This window comes from Suncus etruscus, chromosome 17 (genome assembly GCF_024139225.1).
Source record: "Suncus etruscus isolate mSunEtr1 chromosome 17, mSunEtr1.pri.cur, whole genome shotgun sequence".
In the NCBI taxonomy this organism is placed as follows: domain Eukaryota; kingdom Metazoa; phylum Chordata; class Mammalia; order Eulipotyphla; family Soricidae; genus Suncus; species Suncus etruscus.
This window is the reverse complement of record NC_064864.1, coordinates 68,004,980-68,028,577: the sequence shown is the minus strand read 5'-3', so window position 1 is coordinate 68,028,577 and position 23,598 is coordinate 68,004,980. Positions and strand designations below refer to the sequence as shown.

General features: G+C 47.6%; 1 protein-coding gene across 1 annotated transcript in view; it reads right to left on the bottom strand.

The window, feature by feature from the left end:
- Positions 1-2,471: 2,471 nt before the first annotated feature.
- The window catches only part of ACADSB (acyl-CoA dehydrogenase short/branched chain), a 30,530-nt gene continuing 9,403 nt past the window's right edge, over positions 2,472-23,598 (bottom strand). The window contains exons 2-11 of the mRNA XM_049764486.1: positions 20,310-20,472; positions 19,411-19,511; positions 14,116-14,322; positions 13,248-13,418; positions 11,128-11,253; positions 9,334-9,426; positions 6,612-6,701; positions 4,751-4,888; positions 3,615-3,714; positions 2,472-3,495 (exon numbers count right to left, since the gene is read on the bottom strand). Coding sequence (XP_049620443.1) covers positions 3,425-3,495; positions 3,615-3,714; positions 4,751-4,888; positions 6,612-6,701; positions 9,334-9,426; positions 11,128-11,253; positions 13,248-13,418; positions 14,116-14,322; positions 19,411-19,511; positions 20,310-20,472 — 1,260 coding nt within the window. The 3' untranslated portion in view covers positions 2,472-3,424. The remainder of the gene's footprint in view (positions 3,496-3,614; positions 3,715-4,750; positions 4,889-6,611; positions 6,702-9,333; positions 9,427-11,127; positions 11,254-13,247; positions 13,419-14,115; positions 14,323-19,410; positions 19,512-20,309; positions 20,473-23,598) is intronic.

The window sequence follows — 23,598 nt, the reverse complement described above, 5'->3', positions numbered from 1 at the left end:
CTCCTCTCTGTCAGGGCGAGCATTTTAACTGTTCATACTACAACTCCTCAATACATTTCTTTTAGTTCTCCTAACTGGGATCTGCCATTTTCTTTTCTTTTGGATTTTTTTGGACCACACCCAGAGATTTGTAGGAATCACTCCTGGTAGTTGGGCAGGGGGGCCTAAGGGATGGCGGAGATCAAACCCAGGCCAGCTGCATGCAAGGCCATTGCCTTCCTTGCTGTGCTCTCGCTCCTCCCTCACATTAAACTCTTAGCTCACTAGCACACGTCACAAATAATATGGCTTTTTTGTGTGAGTCACAAAGATCTCCAGGCAACTTAATGCTTTATTTTTTTCCATCTCCAAAGAACATTGATTTTGTAACACAGAGTACACAGTCCAGAAATATCTATTCAAATCCAAGTTGTGCTTCTGAAAAAGGACAGTGAAAATGCATCAGCCAGGAGACAACTCGGGAGCTTACTAAAATATGCCATAATCACAAAACCGAATCATCATCTATAACCATCTTGGCATTCGACACCCTGGCAAGTGCCTGGAGAAGCAGTAATTATGCATTTGCCACATAACACTGATGAATCATAGGACAAGACTGAAATTATTCTTTATCTGCTAAACCAGAAGACAGATCAGCACGCTACTGACCAATAACAGGGGTCTGAACATGGCTGCAGAGAACGTGGAGGAAAGTATCGTGAGTCCAACCCCTGCTGCATGACCTTGAGTTGGCCTCCGTGACCTTGAGCAGGTGTCGAGGTGGAATTTCTTCACTTCCAAAGGAAGAGAAGGGCTTTGTGACCCTCAAAGGGCTTTGCCACATCAACTCTTAACAATTCTAAATGCTTGGATACAACTAGGGCTGCAGTGTCAAGTCTGGCTCCACCCCACAAAGAAGGGGCAAGACATGGCTTGGCTCAGGGACCCTCCTGCTGAACACTGGTATGTCCCAGCTCTCCAAAAACTTTAATCTAAGAATTGATGGGCAATTCTGGGGACTGAATCCAAGTTGGCTTTGTGCAAGGCCAGCACCCTCCCTGCTATGCCCTTGCTCTGACCCTCACATTCTCTTAGCTCATTGGTACTTGTCACAAATAATATGGTCTTTTTTTGTGTGTGTGGTTTTTGGGTCACACCCGGCAGTGCTCAGGGATTACTCCTGGCTCCATGTTCAGAAATTGCTCCTGGCAAGCACGGGGGACCATATGGGACTCCAGGATTCAAACTGATGACCTTCTGCATGGAAGGCAAATGCCTTACCTCCATGCTATCTCTCCGGCCCCTCCCCCCCGTTTTTTTTTTTTTTTTTTGGTTTTTTTGGGCCACACCCGTTTGACGCTCAGGGGTTACTCCTGGCTATGTGCTCAGAAATCGCCCCTGGCTTGGGGGGACCATATGGGACGCCGGGGGATCGAACCGTGGTCCTTCCTTGGCTAGCGCTTGCAAGGCAGACACCTTACCTCCAGCGCCACCTACCCGGCCCCCCCCCCCCCCCCGTTTTTTTTAATGAGTCAGTCGCAAAGATCTCCAGGCAACAATCCCATCACTATACAAAGCAAAATCCTTTAAAAATAAAAAACGATTTTCTTAATGATTCTTGTATCTATGTTCTAAAACAATGCTTTCTAGTCCACCAGAGTGACTGGAAGCAAGAGGTGAGGCCTGAAACAGTTTCCAAGTCTCTAACTCACTGAATGTTGAGAAAAAAAATAGAAACAGAAAAATTTAAGCCCCCTGACCTCCAATTCCTGCAGAGATGCAGGGAACCTCCCCTCCCCTAAGCCCCAGAGAAAATCAATGAATAAATGGACTCATCAAGTGCACATCTGTGTGAGCTCTGAGTTGCTCATTGTTTTGTTTGGGCCATATCCAACCATGACCCAGGGTCACTCCTGGCTCTGTACTCAAAATTTACTCCCAGCAGGCTCAGGGGACAGTATAGGATGCTGGGGATTAAACCCAGGTCAGCTGTGTGCAAGGCAAATGCCCCCTTCAGCTATACTATCACTCTGGCCCATGACTTTACAATTTGCAATGCAGAAATTATATATACTTGCCTTTTGAACTGTAAAACTATTTTTACTTAGTTATTGAACATTTAACTATTTAACTAGGTAAAAATAGTTTTTCAGGGGCCGGGAAGGTGGCGCTAGAGGTAAGGTGTCTGCCTTGCAAGCGCTAGCGTAGGACTGGACCGAGGTTCGATCCCCCGGCGTCCCATATGGTCCCCCCAAGCCAGGGGCGATTTCTGAGTGCATAGCCAGGAATAACCCCTGAGCGTCAAACGGGTGTGGCCCCAAAAAAAACCAAAAAAAAAAAAATAGTTTTTCAGGGTGTGAGGGATCGAACCAGAAATGTGGCTTTATGACTGAGCCACACCTGTGGACCTAAACTTGGTTTACAGACTATGCGCAAGACATGGAAAAGCATGCCTTTTCCCATGCGCCTCAGCTCCCTTGCACAATCTCCTCTTGACAAGTTTGCGAGCACTGTCTCTGGAGCTAGCCATCTCTTGCTTGAGAACCACAGCATCAAAACTTCCTTTCTTTGGGCCACACCCAGAGACGCACAAGGGTCGCTCCCTACTGTGTCAGGAGACCAGACTGTACTGAGGACCATGCTTGCAAAGCTGTGCTCCGGGGTCCTTTTAGCTGTTTCCCTGGCTATGTGTCTAAATTCCCAAGTCAGGATTCAATTTAATCAGTAGAGAACATACTGTTGAAAAACAGAGGGGGACTGGGCAGACAGTCCAATATCGAAACATACTTTACTTCCTGAACCTGATGATTCAACCTCAAGCGCAAAGACTCAGCCTTATTTTTAAGTGGCCGCTGATGCCTCCGTGAATTCCATCTTTTCTGTGGGTCCATTCCCCAAACTCCACATTTCCTTCCTGTGTCAAAGCGTTTCTGCTACTGACCTGGTCCCTAGACTCAAAATGCACCCCCACACACAAATGCAAGACCCTTTTCTTACTCATGCCCAGGTAGGAAGAACTTGCAGGCTTTTGTAAATATTTTCTCTTTAGGCTCTGCTTCTGGAACTTAGAATTTGGGGTGATCCCCTGGGTCTACCAGGTCTGACAACTGCCATGAAGACCATTAAAGCATCATGTCCATGAGCAGCACCTTCAATGCCTTCCCTCATTCGAATGTGTGTGTAAATGTGTGTGGGGCAGCTTGAATAGTTGATTGTGGCGTCACCAAACTGCCTTCCTTCTCCACTCCTCAGTAGGCGACTTAAGGGCAACAGCCTGCGAAGGAGAGAAAGTCTCTACCCTGGAAGCCACGGTGGAGAGCTTGACTCAAAGCACTGCAGATATCGGGGCTCCTTACACCCCATGTGAAGGCACAAGAGTTGACGGCTGGTGTCAGGGATGGTGGAATGAGGGGGGGTTGTCCCGCATCCCGCATCAGGGAGGTCAGTATTCGGCATCAATGCGCCTGGCGATGGTGTTGAGCTGGATGTTGGAGGCTCCTTCATAGATGGTCCCTGAAACAGAAGACTTGATCAAGAGGGACTCCAGGCCCAAGTCTGGCATTTGCTCCCACCTGGTCCCTAGGATGGGCAGTGAGGCCCATGGTCCCTCTCTCTGGTGAGTTCCCACATACCAATCTTGGCATCTCGGAAGAACTTCTCCACGGGGAACTCTTTGGTGTAGCCCACACCGCCCATCCACTCGATGCACTTGCTGGTGGTGAGCCCTGCGACCTGTGTGAGAAGAGTCATGCTGGGAGCAGCCACTGAGGCAACGTGGCAGTCCCTCCCTCTGTGGGGTCCCGGATGGACAGACAGTGGCTGCTTATGAGCCAGCACAGCCACATCCTGACCTCTGGGAAGAAGCCCTAGAAATGCACACAAGCCTGGTTTATTCTGTGTTTTAGTTGTTGTTTTTTTTGTTTTGTTTTGTTTTGTTTTGGGGTCACATCTGATGATGCTCAGGGCTTACTTCTGGCTCTGCACAGAAATATCTCTCCTAAGGGCTCTCAAGGCTCCACATGCTGCAGATTGAACTGGGTCAGCCACATGCATGGCAGTGTTCTCTACACTGTCCTATCTCTCTGGTCTTCGGGCATGTTTTGTTGAATGTCACCTCCCATGACACCCAGTTTGTCCCAACCTGAACTGCTATTTTGTCCTTCAGAGGCACCCCAGTATTCCCAGAGTTTGATGGCAGTGTATATATATATTCTTCACATATATATATACACATATATTTAAAATTTCATATTACACATATATTTATAAGTTTAAAATATAAATCATATATATACATATTATACAATCATGTTCTATTGCATTTTTATTAATTATTTTATATAAATATATATATTTTTTGGGGGGGGCCACACCCGGGGGTGCTCAGGGGTTACTCCTGGCTGTCTGCTCAGAAATGGCTCCTGGCAGGCACGGGGGACCATATGGGACACCGGGATTCGAACCAACCACCTTTGTCCTGGATCGGCTGCTTGCAAGGCAAACGCCGCTGTGCTATCTCTCCGGGCCCTATATAAATATTATTTTAAGCAACCAACAGTAACTTCTTTCCATTCAAGATCTTTTGCATGTCCTCAGTCATCAAAGAACATCTTTTTTTTTTTTTTTTTTTTGCCTTTCTCTTGTGGAATTGGGAAGTGCGTGTGATTTTATGTGAAAACAAACACATGCTCAACTAACTTCCAGCATGCAGGCTAATAAACACATGTCTGACAATGAATAAACATGGAATCGCCTTTTTTTTTTTTACCTCTGAAGCATAGTACTTGGCCATAGACGCCTCCTTGATGAAAGGCCGCCCAGCCTCGAGCAGTCGTGCTGCGTTGTACGTGAGTAGTCGTGTGGCTTCCAGCTGGGTGGCCACATGAGCCACTTGGTGTTGGAGACCCTGAGGATATCCAGGTCTCAGTTAGAACCCGAGTTTCAAAGACATGAGGATCTCTCAGGGCCTGCCTAGCTCAGGGGTATCCAGAGGCTCCAAAGATAGTCACCATTATTCTGTAAAAACACTCACAAATTTGCCCTTGATAATGAAACGACAGTATGGGTATTCCAGAAAACCTTCAAGATCCATGCAATTTGGTTTCATTGGGTGTCACCTCACTGTGCTCAGGGCTCACTCCAGGCTTTTGCTCAGAGATCACTTCTGGCTCTGTGCTTGGGACTCACTTCTGGTGGGGCTCAGGCTACATGGTGTTAAAGACCCAACCAAGGTTGACTGTGTGCAAGGCGAGTGCTTTAATCCCTACATATCTGTCCACCCTCATCATGCAACTCATCATGCAATTCTTTTTTTTTTTTTTTTTTTTTTTGGTTTTTGATTTTTGGGTCACATCCGGCAGCGCTTAGGAGTCAGTCCTGGCTCTACGCTCAGAAATCATTCCCAGCAGGCTTGGGGGACCATATGGGATGCTGGGATTCGAACCACATCCTTCTGCATGCAAGGCAAATGCCCTGCTTCCATGCTATCTCTCAGACCCTCATCATGCAATTCTTAATCATCATCAAAATTTGAAAAAACTTGTATTGCCAAATTTTAAAACACTTGACTCTTGTGAGCACCATGTAGTTGATGCCATGCTATTTCAGTAGAAAGAAACATGACAAGGGCTGGGCCCATTGCTCAAAGCTGGGCTGAGACAAGGTGGCCCCCATAGGTTCCACACCTGATTCTAACCACTGCTGTGTAGCCCAGGCACAAACCAGGGGCTGATTTGCAGGTATAAAAGGGCAAAGAAGGGCCCGGAGAGATAGCACAGCGGCGTTTGCCTTGCAAGCAACTGATCCAGGACCAAAGGTGGTTGGTTCGAATCCCGGTGTCCCATATGATCCCCCGTGCCCGCCAGGAGCTATTTCTGAACAGACAGCCAGGAGTAACCCCTGAGCAACGTCGGGTGTGACCCAAAAACCAAAAAAAAAAAAAAAAAAAAAAAAAAAAGGGCAAAGGACACTGGTCAAGGGGAGAGAGAGACCATGCAGAAAACACCAAACCACAATGCCAAGGAATTCAGAAAAAAACTCCAAATTTTAACCAAGTGTCACATACTTAATAAATCAGAATTGCTAGTACTGTTAGGTGAAACTTAATCATCAGGTAACAGGATGATAACATTTTTAAACATGAAACTTGATGAGCCAGAGAGAGAGCCTGGCGGGTAAAGTGTTTGCCTTGCAGCTGACCCAGGTTACATCCCTGGAACCCCAGTTGGTCCTATGAGCACAGGGAACAGTGATCCCTGAGTACAAAACCCGGAGTCAGCCCTGAGCACTGCTGAGTGTGACCCCATGGTGAAAGAAAAAAGAACAACGTAAGCAAAATCTTTGAGGTGTTAACACACTCGCTTTTTTAGCTACCAACCCCAGCTGGATCTCTGAATCATGGGGTCCCCCAAACATCACTGAGTACTATCCTGAAGTCCTCCCAAGCACTGCTGGTCTGGGCTTGGAGGACTGACTGGAGAATCCCAGCATAGAAAAACTGCATCCCGGGGTCCTGCACTGACCCATCAGCTGTCAATCATCCAGAGGGCTCTGAACCTATCCCTGGAGCACTGCAGGGGGAGTCCCTAGGTGAATCCAGTCTCAGAGCAAGAAGCCAAATAATTAGATACCTGGAAGTCAAATAATCTTTTGCCAAACTGTATCCTCTCTTTAATGTATGGAATGGTGTAGTCAAAACAGCCTTGGGCCAATCCCAGCATCTGTTAAGAAAAAAAGACAAGATTCATATTTTGATTATAAGTAGATTTAAGTTATTGAGCTTCTTTCAAGGCAAATGAGAGAGTGGTTTGGATGGGGCTGGTGGCCCAGAAAAAGGCAGAAAAAGTCAAGAGTTCCCTTTCCTGACAATTCTGCAAAGTGGGAGGAGCAGGGAGCTGTGATGGATAAAGCAAGTCAAAGCATTTGGAGATTATTGTGTCCTGCCCACTGGTGGCTTCTCCGCAAAGTTCCCCTTTAGTCTCAGATTCTCCAAGGGAAAAGGAAGCTGCAGAAATTTAATTGGAACTGGCTAAAGACCATGAAATGTTCCTCTTGCCCTTTCAGGAGCCAAAGGAAGGTCAATTCTTTTGTTGTTATTTCTTCTAGGGCCATATCTAGCAGTGCTTAGGGCTTACTCCTGGCTCTGTGCTCAAGGATCACTCCTGGTAGGGCTTGGGGGACACTATGGGGTGTCAGGGATGGAACCCAGGGATTCGCTGCATGCAAGGCAACTGCCTTCCCTGCCATATTATGGCTCTAACTCTAAGCACCAGTCTTTTAAGAGTCCTCAAATATCTGGGGCTGGAGTGTAGCACAGCAGGGAGGGCATTTGCCTTGCATGCTGCCGACCCGGTTTTGATCCCCAACATCGCATATGACCCCTGAGCCTGACAGGACTAATTTCTAAGTGCAGAGCCAGGAGTAACCCCTGAACATCAATGGCTGTGGGCCCCCAAAAAGATCCTCAGATATCTCATATATGGCAGGAGCTAAGAGCGTTGAGAGCTACCCTACTTGTACATCCCAAAACCAAATGCAGGGCCCATCTCCACATCTATCGAGCACATCCGGCTCAGAAACAGTTTTGAAATTTCACTCTCACATAGCCAGTAAATCACGATTTCATTATGTCCAACTGTCTATGTTTTAGGAAAAGGGGGAAGAGAAAATCGATTGCTCAAGATTGGGAAGGAAAATCCCACAAACATCAATATTTCATTAGCGCTCACTCACATTTTCCTCTGGCCTTTCATTTTTTAACTTTCTTGAGAATATAATAGTATGGTAAAAGTTGAAAGTTATAAGAACCTCTCAGAGCCCAAAGAGCAAATTGTCTGTAGGCAGAGCCACTTTTGTTTGGGCTCTGAGCATCCACCATGCCCAATAGAAAGGGCATTGTCTTTTTTTTTCAGAGGGGTGTTTGACCCCTGGCAGTGCTCAGGGGACCTTATGGGATGCCAGGGATCAAACCTTGGACTGCTGAATACAAGTGCTCTGACAGCTGCACTATTGCTCTGGCTCCGATTACTGTTGGTTCGTTTGGTTTTTGGCCACACCCAGTGGTGCTCAGGGATTATTCCTGGCTTTGTACACAAAATCACTCCTGGCAGGCTCGGGGACCATATGGAATGCCAGGGATTGAGCCCTGGTAAACTGAGTGCAAGACAAGTGCCCTGATTGCTGTATAATCATTCTGGCCCCAGATTATTAAATTTGATTGATTGTTTTTTGGGCTACACCAGAAGTGCTCAGGATCTACTCCTAGCAGTGCTGGGGCCATTATGTGAGGCCAGGACTGAACCCAGGCCCCAAGTATGCAAAGCAGACAGTGAGCCCATAAGCCATCTCTCTGGCCCCATCATTAATTCTGAATTAAAAATTTTTCCTTCTTTCTTTTTTTGGTGGTGGGGGCACATCTGGTGGTGCTCAGGGGTTATTCCTGGCGCTGTGCTTAGAAATCGTTCCTGGAAGGTTCGGGGATTGAACCCGGGTCCATCCTGGGTCAGCAGTGTGAAAAGCATGCAAGGCAAATGCCCTACTGCTGTGCTATCATTCTGGCCCCATGAATTTAAATTTTTTCTTAAGATTTTTCTCAAGGCACAGCAGGGAGGGCATTTGCCTTACAAGTAGCTGACCTGGATTTGACCCCTGGCATCCCATATGGCCCCCTCTACTTGCCAGGAGTAATTTCTGAGTGCAGAGTCAGGAATAACACCTGAGTGTTGCTGGGTGTGGCTTCTAAAACAAACAATAAAATAAAATATTTAAAAAAATTTAAACATGAATTAAAGGGCCGGAGAAATAGCACAGCAGTTTGGCATTTATCGTGCATTCGGCTGACCTGGGAGGGACCCAGTTCGATTCCCAGCAACCATATGGTCCCCAGCCTGCCAGGGCTGAATGCGAAGCTAGGAGTAACCCCTGAGCACTGATGGGTGTGGACCAACAACCAATCAATCAATTAATCACTCAATAAATAGTTTAAAAACTATAGATAATAAATGATTAAACAATTAAATGTTAAACATTATAAATAATAGAAATTTTGTAAAATTTCCTAAAATATTTAAAACGATTTAACACCATACTTCATTTGTAATAGAAGTAAGAAGTTCTCCCTCCATATACTGGAGAAAACCTTAATACTCTCAACGGTCTTGTTGGGGTAGCAGGACCCCAGTGGGACAGGAAAGGATCTCCTACGTCCTGCATCTTTCCTCCTCCCAGGCCACAGGAGCTGAGGGTGCCCCCGTGTGGGCACAAATAGCCAAACACTCAGGACAACACAGTTATCCCTGGGTCATCTTAACTGACTCCTTGCGCAGGCCCAGGGCTCCTGGGAACGGAACTGACCTGGGCAGCGATACCGATGCGCCCCTCATTCAGGCTCCCGATGGCGTACTTGTAGCCGTGCCCGACTTGGCCTATGATGTTAGCTTGTGGGACCTGTAGCGAAAAACATGGGGTTATTCTGCAACTGGCTGTGGTTTGTTCCACAGATGTCTTTGTAACGACACAGACACCCGCTGGGTGGGTGTCGCAGACCGGAGGAGATTGTGTGTGTATGTAAAAGTGTGTGAGTACGTGCAAGAGTATGCATGTAGAGCGTGTCTGCATTTGTGTTCATGTGTGCGTGCGAGTGTGCAGCACGTACAAGTGTGCAAGAGTGTTTATGTGGATGTGTGTGCAAATGTGTCTGCATTTGTGTTCACGTGTGCCTGAGTGCATGTGGAAGAGTGTGATGTGTTCCTGGGAGTGTGCAGGACTGTACGAGTGTGCGTGTGTGTCCCAGAGAGTACGTATGCATGTGAGTGGGTGATCACAGGACTTTCAAGCTGTGAATGTGCGTACATGTGAGTGTGTGAGCTTGAGCCTGGGTATGTATGTATATATGTGTGACTGCGTGTCTATCAGGAGGGTTTCACACGCTTCTCAAAGGTACCACTGCTCACGATGGGACCCTGCAGAATCTGGCAGGGACACTCACGAACAAGCCTCTCTCATTCACTGGCACCTCACACAGACTCAGAACCCCAGAATTCTGGGGGCTCTGGGGAAACCAGGGGTAGTGAGCCTTTCTCCCATGGTAATCATCCCCTTAAATCAGCAAAGGGGACTCGTGTTCATGAACACAACAGACAGGGTGGGAGGTGTGTGGGGTGAAATGGATGAAATTCAGCCTTCCCAGGAGCAGGGAGAGGAGCACAAGGAACTTCTGGATAGGGGCAGTTAGGAGAGGCAATGAGCAAGGCAGGGATGGGAGTCACAAAAAGGAGCATCCAGAGGAGCCCCACAAACAACCCCTCAAGGACCCCTCGCCCTGCGCTGAGATCAGGCTCTTGCTGGTACCTGTGTTGGGTTTCCAGGCCCAGCTCTCAGCCTCGGGTGGCCCCTCTCACTGGGCAGCAGCGCCACCTTGTGGGCTGTGGGTGACAGGACCACCGCTACCCTCTTTTCCCAGGCCTCATGGGCACTGAGGCAGGACATGGGCAAGGGTTATGTGGTGTGTGAGTGACAAAAGACAGCCTGGCACTGCTTCCTGGCCTTTGCCCTTGAGGCAGTTGCTGGGCAGAAAATTTTCCACTCCTGGTCATGCCAGGAGCATTCAGGACTAATAGAAGTTAAGTAACCAGGGAATATTGCTCAAGAGTCAGACACGGCGCTGGGAAGACAGGACAGTGGGGAGGGCGTTTGCCTTGGACAAGGCTGAGCAGATTCAATCTCAGGCATCCCATTGGGTCCCCTGTGAAACCACTAGAGGTAATTCCTGAGTGTAGAGCCAGGAGTGACACTAGAGCATGACCAATGGCCAGGCCTCATCTCTCTCTCTCTCTCTCTCTCTCTCTCTCTCTCTCTCTCTCTCTCTCTCTCTCTCCCTCCCTCCCTCTCTCTCTCTCTCTCTCCCTCTTCTGTCTCTCTGTCTTTCTCTTTCCCTCTTTCTTTCTCACATACACACACTTGGACAAAACATACCTATGGAAAACCACCTTGAGACACACACACACACACACACACACACACACACACACACACACACACACACAAACACCCCCCAGAAATCTGCCTCCCCAGCCTCATCCAACAGTGCTCCATACAGACATTGCTATGCCACGTTCTTGTACAGGAATTGTGGGGGTACCCACCCACCTTGACATTCTCAAATGTGAGTGGGCAAGTGGAGGAGGCCCGGATTCCCATCTTGTTTTCGGGTTTCCCGATGTAGAGGCCATCAGTGTCACGGTCTACCAAGAAGCAGGTGATTCCCTTGTACCCCTAGAAGGAAGATGAAAAACTCAGAAGGTTGAAACCTACAAAGACCGAGGGCCTGGCTCCAGAGAGCACCAAGGAAAGAGCCTGAAATCAGAAAACAAGTGCTAGGAAACAGGGGCTGTAGAGATAGCACAGCAGTAGGGCGTTTGCCTTGTACATGGATGACCTGGGATGGATCCTGGTTCAATCCCTGGCATCCCATATGGTCCCCCGAGCATGTCAGGAGTGATTTCTGAGGGCAGAGCTAGGAGTACCCCCTGGGCACTACCAGGTGTGGCCCTTCCCAAAAGCAAACAAAAATAAACAGAAAGACCAGGCTGGTTTTGAAACATAACAGGGCCAAAGGGATAGCATAGCAGGGAGGGCCAACCTGAATTTGATCCCTGGCATCCCATAGGATCCCTGAGCCAGGAGGAATTTCTGAATGTAGAGCCAGGAGTAAGCCCCAAGCACCAGGGGGTATGGCCTACAAACCAAAAATAAATAAATAAATAAATAAATAAATAAATAAATAAATAAATAAATAAATAAATAGAGTGAAAGCACAGTGGTAGGGATTTGCCTTGCACACAGACGATCCAGGATAGACCTGGGTTCAATCCCTTGTGTCACATATGGTCCCCTGAGCCAGGAGCAGTTTCTGAGCACATAGCCAGGAGTAACCCTTGAGCGTCACTGGCTGTGGCTCAAAAACAAAACAAAACAAACAAAAAAACCACCCTCAAAAATAAATTAAAAAAATTACAACAAAACACACAGTATCTCCTTTATGTTTTCATTAGTAAACATAGTGTGGCAGGGAGAGTGTTCGCCTTGCATGCAGCTGACCTGGCCCCCCAGGTGTGACTCGGGAGCACAGAGCCAAGAGTCATCCCTGAGCATCACCTGGTATGACTCAAAAACAAACAGTTGAAAATTATCCAAGCATAGTGGGTGACTCCCCAAAAGAAAGATTACATTTCACTAGTGAACACAAAAATGCCAGATTTTTTGTTTAATTTTATAAACTCCTTTAATGTTCAATTCCATTAAATATAGTTCAGATGAAAGACCAAAGAAACTATGTAGGGTCAGAGTAATAGTATAGCAGAGAGAGAGAGTTTGCCTTGCAAAAGGTCAACTTGGGTTCAATCCCTAGGATCCCATAGGCTCCCCATGCACCATGAGGAATCATTCCTTAGTGCTGAGCCAGGAGTAACCCGAGTCTCACCAGGTATAGCCCAACTGCCCCATGTCCCAAGAGGTGTTTATTTTGCTGTTTTCCAACTAAATAAAATATTCTAAAAAATGATGTACTAGGGGACCAGAAATATAGCACTGGGGGGGGGGAGCACTGGCCTTGCATGGAGATGGTCTCCCATTACTGCTGGGATCACTCCCAAGAACCAGACACAGCCCTGAGTATTTCTGGGTACAGCCAACAGCCAATGCCCATTTCCCCTGGCTTTCTACCCAAAGAGAAAAAAACAAGCATGCTAGGCAGACACTTCCATTTCTCATGATGAAACACAAAACCGGAATTTCTCCAAATGAAGAGACTGGCTTCTCATCTTTATTAAAAATTAATCAATGCCCTCCCTGTAATTAATAATTATGGCAACAATATTTTATTTCAGGAGATTACCAAAGGGTGGAATGATGTCTGCTATCTAGTACTAAGAGGAATTAAGAATTTCAGGCTTCATCCTCAAAAATAAAGGAACAAGAAGATGGGCCTGGAGAGATAGCACAGCGGTGTTTGCCTTGCAAGTAGCCAATCCAGGACCTAAGGTGGTTGGTTCGAATCCCGGCGTCCCACGTGGTCCCCCGTGCCTGCCAGGAGCTATTTCTGAGCAGACAGCCAGGAGTAACCCCTGAGCACCGCTGGGTGTGGCCCAAAAACAAAAAAACAAAAACAAAAAAAAAAAAGGAACAAGAAGATGAGAGAGAGTGAGAGAGCAAGAGGGAGCAAAAGAGAGAAGGTGTGGGCAGAAGGTGCCCAGCCTGAGCCTACTCACGGAGCTGGGATCCACGTTGGCCATGACCAGGAAGAGCCCCGCGTACTCGGCATTGCTGATCCACATCTTGGACCCGTTGAGCACGTAGTGGTCCCCCTTCTTGTCAGCTCGGGTCTTCAGGGCAAACGAATCACTACCTGCTCCAGCCTCTGAAAGGCAAAAGCTACCCACCTGCCAGGGGAGACAAGGGGGAAGTCTATAGACCCCAAATGACACACATGGTAGAAGGAAACATTTGCTCACCGATGGGGCTAAGTTTTTATTATTTATAATTCTTGACTATGGGAGGGCACATCCGGCAGTAAGTCAGGGCTTACTCCTGGCTCTGCAATCAGGAATTATTCCTGGCAGTGCTGGGGGGATGTTATGGGATGCGGAAGATGGAACCAGGGTCAACTGTGTGGAAGGCAGGCGGCCTCCCCACTGTCCCTGGACTGCAGATTTTTCCAGCCTGGACTCATCAAGACACTTATCTTTCACAGACTTTACTTCCCAAAATGAAGGCATCTCTGCACAGATCTGAAAGAAGTGCCAGCCCTCACTCCAGGCTAAGTTCATAAAACTGGGTCAAAGAAATGTGGTAAAGGGGCAAAAGGTAGGATCTTATGAACCCCAGCTTATCTTATTCTACCACCAGGAGTGATCTCAAAGCACAGACAGAGCCAGGGTTAGCTCTGAGCACCTCAGGATGTGCACAGAAACCAACAAACCTATTAATAAAACAAAGTGTGTGAGAAGGGTCCAACTGGGAAAATGCAACCAGAAAGCCAGGACATTAGCGCCAGTGAGAGGCCTGAGTCCCAGTAGGTGTTTCCTGAAGCCCGGCAGGGTCCATCTCCCAGACTCGCCCGCATCCACAGCCCCTCACCACATCGGTGGCCAGCCTGGGCAGGTAGGTGGCCTTCTGCTCTTCGGTGCCCAGCTTCCTGAGCATGGTGTTGATGATGGTATTCTGGATGTCACACAGCACGGCCACCGAGGCGTCCACTTTGGCCAGTTCCTCAATCACCAGGATGGAGGAGAAGAAGGAGGAGCCAGTGCCTCCATACTTGGTATCAATCTCGATCCCCATCAGCTAGAGGCAAATGTGGCAGCACACCGTCAGAGACTATCTGCAGCTGGGAAGGTTTCAAGTGGTTTTAGGGCTATGCTCAGGGCTTTAATGCTTGCTCTGAGCTCAGAAATCATTCCTGGCGGTGATGGAGAGACCATCTGGATGCTGGAGATTGAACCCAGGTCAGCTGCGTACAGGGTAACCGCCTTCCCCCCACTGTGCTATGGCTCCAGCTGCAGATGGGGAAATTACTTTCCTTTTCAAATTATCTTGATGGAGCCAGAGCCATGGCACAGTGGGGGTGGGGGGAAGGCATTTGGGTTTCAGGCAGCAGACCAAGGTTCAAGTCTGGGCATCCCTTAGGGTCCCCCGAGTGTGCCAGGAGTGATTTCTGATCCTGGCAGAGCCAAGAGTATTTTAAGGACTATTTTAAAGTTTGGGTGGCTATGTACTGTGACAGAGACTGCATTTGAAAGGCTGAAATGACATGCGAGAACTCAAATCGTTTCCCTTGGAGATTTGAAAAACAACAATGAGAGGTCTAAATGCTTTGAAGGGCAACAGAATGGAATGAGAGCTGATCTACAGACAGACAGAACAGACAGAGATAAAGCAGGTTATGCCTGCTGGGGACTGGAACAGGGCTGGGCTTAGCATGAGAGCCCCTGAGCACACCCCCCAGTAATACAGCACTCATCCCCCAGCACAGCTAGATAATCCCCTGGTGGCTGCCAACTTCTGTTAGTGAGTTTGTATTTATAAATAAAGTTTGATCTTCCTTCTTTCTTTCCCTCCCTTCCTCCTCCTCCACCACCTCCTCCCTTTCTCCCTTCTCTTTTCTCTTTCTTTTTTAGTTTGGGCCACACCCAGCAGTGTTCAGGGCTGACTCGTGGCTCTGGACTCGGGAATCATCCCCAATAGGGCTTGGGGCACCCTAGGTGGTACTGGAGAATCAAACCCAGCGGGTCTTATCCCCATCGCTATGGCTCTGGTCTGGCTCATTTTTCAGGATGGCCCCCTTTTTTAAAACTTTATTTATTTATATTAATTGACTGGTTTTGGGGCCACACCCAGTAGTGCTCAGGGGTTACTCCTGGCTCTGCACTGAGAAATTGCCCCTGGCACATTGGGGGACCATATGGGATGCAGGGAATCAAACTGGGTCCCTCTGGATCCCTCCCAGATCAGCTGCAATTCCAGGCAAACACCCTACCATTGTGCTATCTCTCAAGCCCCTCCAGGATGGCCCCTTAAGTAGAGATTTTGATGACAGGAGGAAGGGAAGACAATGTCCCAAGGAGGTGCCAGCTTTCGGCTGGGCTCCCCTTTTGACAAGCACTGAAGGTGACCAACTCTCCTGCTGGGCACTGTACCACAGCTGGGGGTTTCCCAGAACCACCTAGGAATGCTCTAAGCCCCCTAAGGCTGGTAACCACCACCAAGGCTCTTCCAGGAACTCGATCCTCTTTGGGGCCTTGACACCCCCAGAAGTCTCCATTCCTGGGTGTTTTATGCAGAGCAGAGACCACGTGTACATCATGGAGACATAGTATGAGGAAAGATGAAAGGATAATGCGTCCAGCCACGTTTGAAGTTGGTCAGAAACTCAGTAGTTGTACAAGGGGTGGGCAGAAGAGAGGCGGTGGAGAGGGAGAGGGAGGGAGGAAGGGGGAAGGTCCAGCTCTGTCTGACAGCAGTGGATACTGCTGTAGTCTACCTGGAACAACCAAGGAGACTCATGTTCTGAGGCATCAGGTGACTTCTATACATCACCAGGAAGGGAAGAGGGTACGGGGTACAGGAGGGAGGTATAGGGGCGTATAGGGAGCAACTGCTCCACTACCAACAAGAGTGTCTGGCTCATCTGGGAGGGCTGGGAGGGGCGCAGGTAAGGCTGGAAATAGCCAGATAGGAGGTGAAGACATGACATGCCTTTGCACTGTGAATCATCCTGTCTGTCTATATCTTCAGAACTGGAAGGGCACTGCTCAAAGGGGGAAGCCCCAGGGTGACTCCCCAAATCACAAGGATCCACCCTGGCAAGGAGAGATCAAGTTACAGGGACTGCCAGGCCACAGGTTCCCATGGCCAGAGGAAAGAAAAAGGTAAAGAGGACAAACCCGTTTTCAAAACCGGTGAGTCTCGGTATTTACTATCAGCTCGGGGTAGCCTCAGGGTCTGAAAGAGGATTTTGGGCTTCACTTGGTGCTGAAGAGAGGCAGGAAGGTGGGCATCGCCCACTCCTGGGGTCCAGCACCCCCTCTAGAGTTCTCTGTGGCCAGCTCACACGGCCTGCAGGCCCCGTGATTCATACCAAAGACGTAATTTCAAGTGCTATTGGAAATGTACGTGAGGCCCACAGCTGAGCAGTGTACCGGTGGATGTGGGGTACAAGGTCACCCGAGCCTGCAAGAATTCGTGTGGCGATTTTTAGCTGGCACGGACGGGCAGCTGGCAGGCCTCCCCATGTGCCAGCGGCCGTTTGGTCCGGCCTAGGGTCAGGGGGGCCCGGACCTGGGTCACCCGACCCCCCTCTCCCCCATTCCTCCGGATCTCCAGGTGGGTTCCTGGAAGGAGTTGACGGGGCACCCTGGGTTTTCCCCACTTCCAGGCCAGGCCGGGACACTGGCCTAGGGTGGGGCTTAGGGGGTGGAATTTGATCTGGTGGGAGGCAGATAGCTGCTCAGTTATACTTAGGCTGTCACTGGAAATTTCATACCAGTCTACATTTTGCAAACCGCGAGGGGGAACATTTGCTTCTCCCAACCATCAGTACCCCAGATTTACCCTTCTTAACTTTAGTAACACATAGTTTTAATCTCTGACCTAAGACATACAGTAGTTCTAACAAATCCCAGAACTATTTAGAAGGACACAAATTGAACACATATTGAACACATATATCTTTTGAATATTTTATGGTTATTTTCTTTAACTGATGTAACTTTCTATATATTTTTCTACCATGTTTCTATCCACTTTTCATCTTGTCTTTTCTTTGTAAGCTGTTTAGTAAGGATTGTTGTTGGAACTGTCCCTCAGTTTGATGCCTATGATTGAACTATGTCATGGAAATTGCTGGTCTTGTTCCTATTGCCTCCAGATGCACCAATAACGCTTCATGGCATTGATCCTTGTTTGCATAGACACATTAAAATGGGAAAACACCATACATATAGATAAGTTCTTATCTAATAAATCTCAGTACAATATACCTTACACCCTGAACATTGATATAATGACCTGGCACAGGCCTCAGAAGAATGGTCATCCATTCACGCCAGAACCAGGCAAGCTATCTACGAAACATCCAAGGTCTTTTATAGCAACAGCTGGAAGCAGTCCTCTACCAGGAAAGACACTACCAAGGGTCTGACATCGACCTCCTAAAAAGAGACTTCCGTTTACACTGAGAAGACTTGACAACAACAATGACCTGCTCTACAGGACATGGTTCTCTCTAGTACCCCTTAAATGTGAGGTGAAACGAGAGCATGCTCTGCACCATTATGACTGCAATATGGGATATGCAGACTCCAGGATCTTTAATACAGAAGCATGATACCAACAACAGAGACTATGTGAGGAATGGAGGTGTATTGCCACTACAGACGATGACTTGAATTGGACAAACTAGTTTGCCTGGAGCCCAGAGTCAGTCCTGTGCCAGCAAACTTCAGGGGTAGGGTCTCCTTGTATTTAGACCATAATTTGTCTTGCCATGTCCCTTATGTTTTGGTGGGCCTATGCAAACAAATGCCACTTTAATACCGTTTTTTACTAAGTTCCCTTGACTCCAATCCTTAAGAAAAACAACCCACTAAAACTTTTGAGGTTAACTTAAACTAGTAAGCATGTGCATGGAACTAGAGAAATGTACTTTGCCCTCAATGTTTAAAGAGTTACATAAGTCTAATGTCTTTAGATTATAATGTGTGCTGCTAAGAAACAGTATGTATTACAACTGGGGATTTGAGGGACAAAGTAATTGTATTGTACATGGGTTTAGTTTTGTTTTTCTTAATATTCTTTGGCTGAAAGTTCAAGGCTGGGATATCATCGATGGGAATACCGTGAATTTTGTTTATGGGTGATTGGGCTTCCACTGTAACTTTACCCTTTCCTCTTTCTTTGCATCTTTGTTGTCATAATTAAAATTAAAAAAAAAAAAAAAAAAGAATGCGTGTGGCAACAGATGCCTCAGGTGACACAGAGTTTGGGCTGAAGTCCCCTAGCCAAGGTTGATTTTTTTCAACCTGGGACTTGGGGACTTAAGGGCTCCCTCTGTGTCCTACAGAGTGTTAAGTAGCATCCCTCCCTGACTGACCCACTCAATGCCAGGAGCACGTGATGACTAGAGTGTGAATAAATGTCTCTTGGAGGGTACAAAATAGTTCTAGCTATGCATGCCTGATTCATCAAAGGGTGAGAGCCCAGGCAAAGCACGCAAGAACCCCAGGTTTGATCCTAGCCACCCACAAGCAACCCAGGCATTGCCAGAAATGACCCCCAGAGCACCACAAACCAAGAAAGAAAAATCAGTTACTCTCTTTTGCTTCTAATCTTTGAGTATTTCTAATAACAAATGCTAATTTTTTTGAGTGAAATTGTTAGCGAGGTGAGCCTGAACAATAATAGCACAGTGCGGAGGGCATGTTCCTTTTCTGTGGCTGACCAGGGTTCGATCCCCAACATCCCATAGGGTCTGCCAAGCCTTCCTGAGTGCAAAGCTGGGTGTGGTCCAAAAACCAGAAAAAAAATCATTAGTGAGTAGGCCAATGAAAAAGAACACAAGAGATCCAGAGTTCACACTGTGGTCGTGGCCCATCCTAAAATCAGTCAGGAGACGCACCTTTCTTTTTTCTTGGTTTTTGGGCCACACCCAGCAGTGCTCAGGGGTTACTCCTGGCTGTCTGCTCAGAAATAGCTCCTGGCAGGCACAGGGGACCATATGGGACACCAGGATTCAAACCAACCACCTTTGGTCCTGGATCAGCTGCTTGCAAGGCAAATGCCGCTGTGCTATCTCTCCGGGCCCAAGACACACTTTTCAACATGGGAAATATATTCACGCAAACTGAGAGCGAGACTAAGTAAGATGTCACATACCCCTTGCCGAAATAATCCTTGGATGATAGATTTATCCATTTTTGAATTTTCATCCATTGTTGAAACCAAAGGAGCAATTTGTTCCTGGGCAAATTTTTTCACTATAGGAAAAAGAAATGGTAATTAAGTCTGAACTCTTCGAGCATGAGATATGAATTACTTACTTTTCATTTATTTATTTATTTATTTATTTATTTATTTAATCTACTTAGGGGGTGCTCCTGTAGGAGTGCTCAGGAGGTCTGGGAGACCCCTGAAGATGGTTGGCCAACTAGGCTGACGAATTAGTGATGTTAGGGACCTCTTGGTAATGCTTGAGAGACCGTGGGTGCCAGGAATTGAACCAGCACGAGGGGCACACATGCAGATAACCACTGTACAATCTTCTCATTATACTTATTCCACAACCATAATGATTGGTTGGAGCAATAGCACAGTGGGGAGTGCCCTCGCCCTGCATGCAGTTTACCTGGGTTTGATGCCCAGCATCTCATATGATCCCCTCCCCACTCAGAAGCCCACCAGGAATAACTAATTCCTGAGCACAGAGCCAGGAATAAGCCCTGAATATCTAGGTGTGCCTCTTAAACAAATCAAAACAAAACAAAACAAAACAAAACATTCTAATGGGAACAGAAAGATCGATCAGAGGTGATAGCATTTGTAATGCAACATGCTGGCTCAATCCTGACTCCTGGCACCTCAAAGAGTCCTTCAAGCACTGCCAGGTAAGGACCCTGGGTACAGATCCAAGAGTAAGCCCTCAGCACAGCTGGATATATCCGCCACCAAAAAATAAACAAATGAGTAAGATTTATTTTTACTGAAAGTAAAATATTCTGCACCCACAAACCAGAAGGACACCACAGGATACAGAGTGGCCGGCCACCTGTGCCCACCTGAGCTTTTAATCATCAGCTCCTCATCCGTGAACGTCTGCAGGGGCCCTGTTGGGAGGCTGTTGTTGGTGGACAGGTTGAGCAGTGCTTCGGACTGCGAGGACTTTTGGACCCGAGGAAAAGCCATCCATGGTGATAGGCCAGTGGGGAAGTTTCTGCAGAGCTGCAGGGCAGGATGCCATGAAAGGCACAAGAGAAGAGAATTCAGGCACTGTCTGTGTTCCAGGAAAACACACACACACACACACACACACACACACACACACCCACACACACACACACACCCATTTGCTCACAGCACCCAGCTCCTTTTGCCATAAACTATTCTAAATAAGTTCCCCAGGTAATTCACTTTTCTTTTTTTGGTTTTGTTTTTGGGCCACACCCAGTGGTGCTAAGGGGTTACTCTTAGCTCTGTGCTCAGAAATTACTTCTGGCAGGCTTGGGAATCATATGGATTTCGGTTTAGGGCAAATGCCTTCCCCACTGTGCTAGTGCTCTGGCCCTGTTAATTCACTTTGGCCTTCAAGGAAACAACGTTCTAGACAGAACTGATTGTCAAATCATACTTCACAAAGGGCTGAGGTGATAGTTAATTGGGGAGGGCTTTTGTCTTCCATGTGGTTCTGATTTGATCCCAGCATCCCATAGGGTGCCTTAAGCCTGCCTGCCAAGAGTGATTCCTGAGTGCAGAGCCAGGAGTAATCCTCTGAGAGCTGCTTAAGTGTAGCCCCTCAAAAATCTACTTCAAAATTCACTGATTTCGGCACCACTGATTAGGCTTATAATAATAAAAACAATAAAAATTAATAAGGATTGCAGGGTCAAAATTGGAGCGACTATGATTCAACTCGTGCTGAACTCTGTAACTTAACTCTCAAGGCACGGGGCCGGAGAGATAGCATGGAGGTAAGGCTTTTGCCTTTCATGCAGGAGGTCGGTGGTTCGAATCTCGGCATCTCATATGGTCCCTGAGCCTGCCAGGAGCGATTTCTGAGCCCAGAGCCAGGAGTAACCCCTGAGCGCTGCCGGGTGTGACCCAAAAACCAAAAAAAACAAAACAAAACAAAACAAAACAAAACTCTCAAGGCACTAGGGGACCAGAGACAGTATTCTCTGGGGGAAGCAGATGCTTTGTGTCGTTTTTTTAAAAAAGATATCTTGGGGGGCCAGAGAGATAGCATGGAAGTAGGGCATTTGCCTTGCATGCAGAAAGACGGTGGTTTGAATCCGGGTATCCCATATGGTCCCCCGAGCCTGCCAGGAGTGATTTCTGACTGTAGAGCCAGGAGTAACCCCTGAACACTGCTGGGTCTGACCCAAAAACCAAACAAACAAACAAAAAACAAACAATAAAAAGATATCTTTATTTGGGGCCGAAGAGATAGCACAGCAGTGGGACATTTGCCTGGCATGCTGCCAACCAGGGAGAAACCCAGTTAAATTTCCAGCATCTGCCAGGGGCGATTTCTGAGCCAGGAGTAACCCCTGAGCACCGCTGGGTGTGACCCAGAAATCAATTAATCAATGAATCAATAAATAAAGTTTACGGGCCGGCGCTAGAGGTAAGGTAAGGTTGCCAGCGCTAACCTAGGATGAACTGCGGTTCGGTCCCCCCGTGTCCCATATGGTCCCCCAATCCAGGAGTGACTTCTGAGAGCATAACCAGCAGTAACCCCTGAGCATCACCGGGTGTGGCCCCAAAACCAAATAAATAAATAAAGTTTAAAAAAGATACTTTATTTACTTATTTATTTTGAGCAGCAAATGTCTTAGCACTCAGGTGTTTACTCCTGGCTCTGTGATCAGAAATTGCCTCCTGGCAGGCCCATAGGACCATCTGAAATGCCAGGATCCAAACCTGGGCCCATCCCAGGTCGACTGTGTACAGGCAAATGTCTATCTCTCCAGCCCTGTCTGTGTCTTTTGCTGGCCAGTAAGTGCCTATGGCCAGCTTTGCTTTTCCAGGGTCTAAGACTAGGCAGAGCAGGCTGGAGTGACAGCAGGTTTTGCAAGGTTTGCCTTGCACAAGTTCAATCAGCACCTAATAATCCAATCAATTCTCAATGACTTTAGTAACACCATTGTGAGATATATTTTGTAACAAGCAATATAAATTCTTGCGTGCTGAGAAGCCCGGGGGTGGGGGGGGGAGGTATGTGTGGGAAACTGGGGACACAGGTAGAGGGAAGGTCACACTGGTGTTGGAACATGGAATACCTGAAACAACTTTATTAGAAACAAGTTTTTTTGGGGGGCCACACCTGGTGATGCTCAGGGGTTACTCCTGGCTATGCGCTCAGAAATCGCTCCTGGCTTGGGGGACCATGTGGGATGCCAGGGATCGAACTGAGGACTGTCCTAGATCAGCATGTACAAGGCAAACATCCTACCACTTGCGCCACCACTCCGGCCGAGAAACAACTTTTTTTGTTTGTTTTGTTTTTTTTGGGGGGGCGCCACACCCGGCAGTGCTCAGGGGTTACTCCTGGCTGTCTGCTCAGAAATAGCTCCTGGCAGGCACAGGGGACCATATGGGACACCAGGATTCAAACCAACCACCTTTGGTCCTGGATCGGCTGCTTGCAAGGCAAACGCCGCTGTGCTATCTCTCCAGGCCTGAGAAACAACTTTTAAATCACAGTGTATAAGTAAAGTTTTAAGCAAAATGAGAGAAAAACTCAAATTAAAAAATAAATCAGGGCCCGGAGAGATAGCACAGCGGCGTTTGCCTTGCAAGCAGCCGATCCAGAGCCAAAGGTGGTTGGTTCAAATCCCGGTGTCCCATATGGTCCCCCACGCCTGCCAGGAGCTATTTCTGAGCAGAGAGCCAGGAGTAACCCCTGAGCACTGCCGGGTGTGACCCAAAAACCAAAAAATAAATAAATAAATAAATAAATAAATAAATAAATCAGAAGGGACCAGAGCAGTGGTGCTAGTGAGCATCACTGGGTGTGGCCTCCCCCCCAAAAAATCAGAAGCTGTTTTGTCGAAGAATAAAAAGGTTTTTTTTTTCTTCCTATGCAAACCATAATTAAAAGAAAATAGCAGAGCGGGCACAGCAGGAAGGGACTTTGCCTTGTATGCAGTGGACCAGGGTTTGATCCCCAGCATCCCATATGGTCCCATATGGCAAAACAGGCATGGAAGCATCCAGAAGCAGAGGGACAGCTGCAGTGCCCACATGTTCTGCACCATCACCACATGTGCCCAGTACCCCATGCTGCAGGGAAGCTGGTGTGTGTGTGTGTGTGGTTCTGGCTGCCCTGGAGGAAACAGCCAGTCTGGC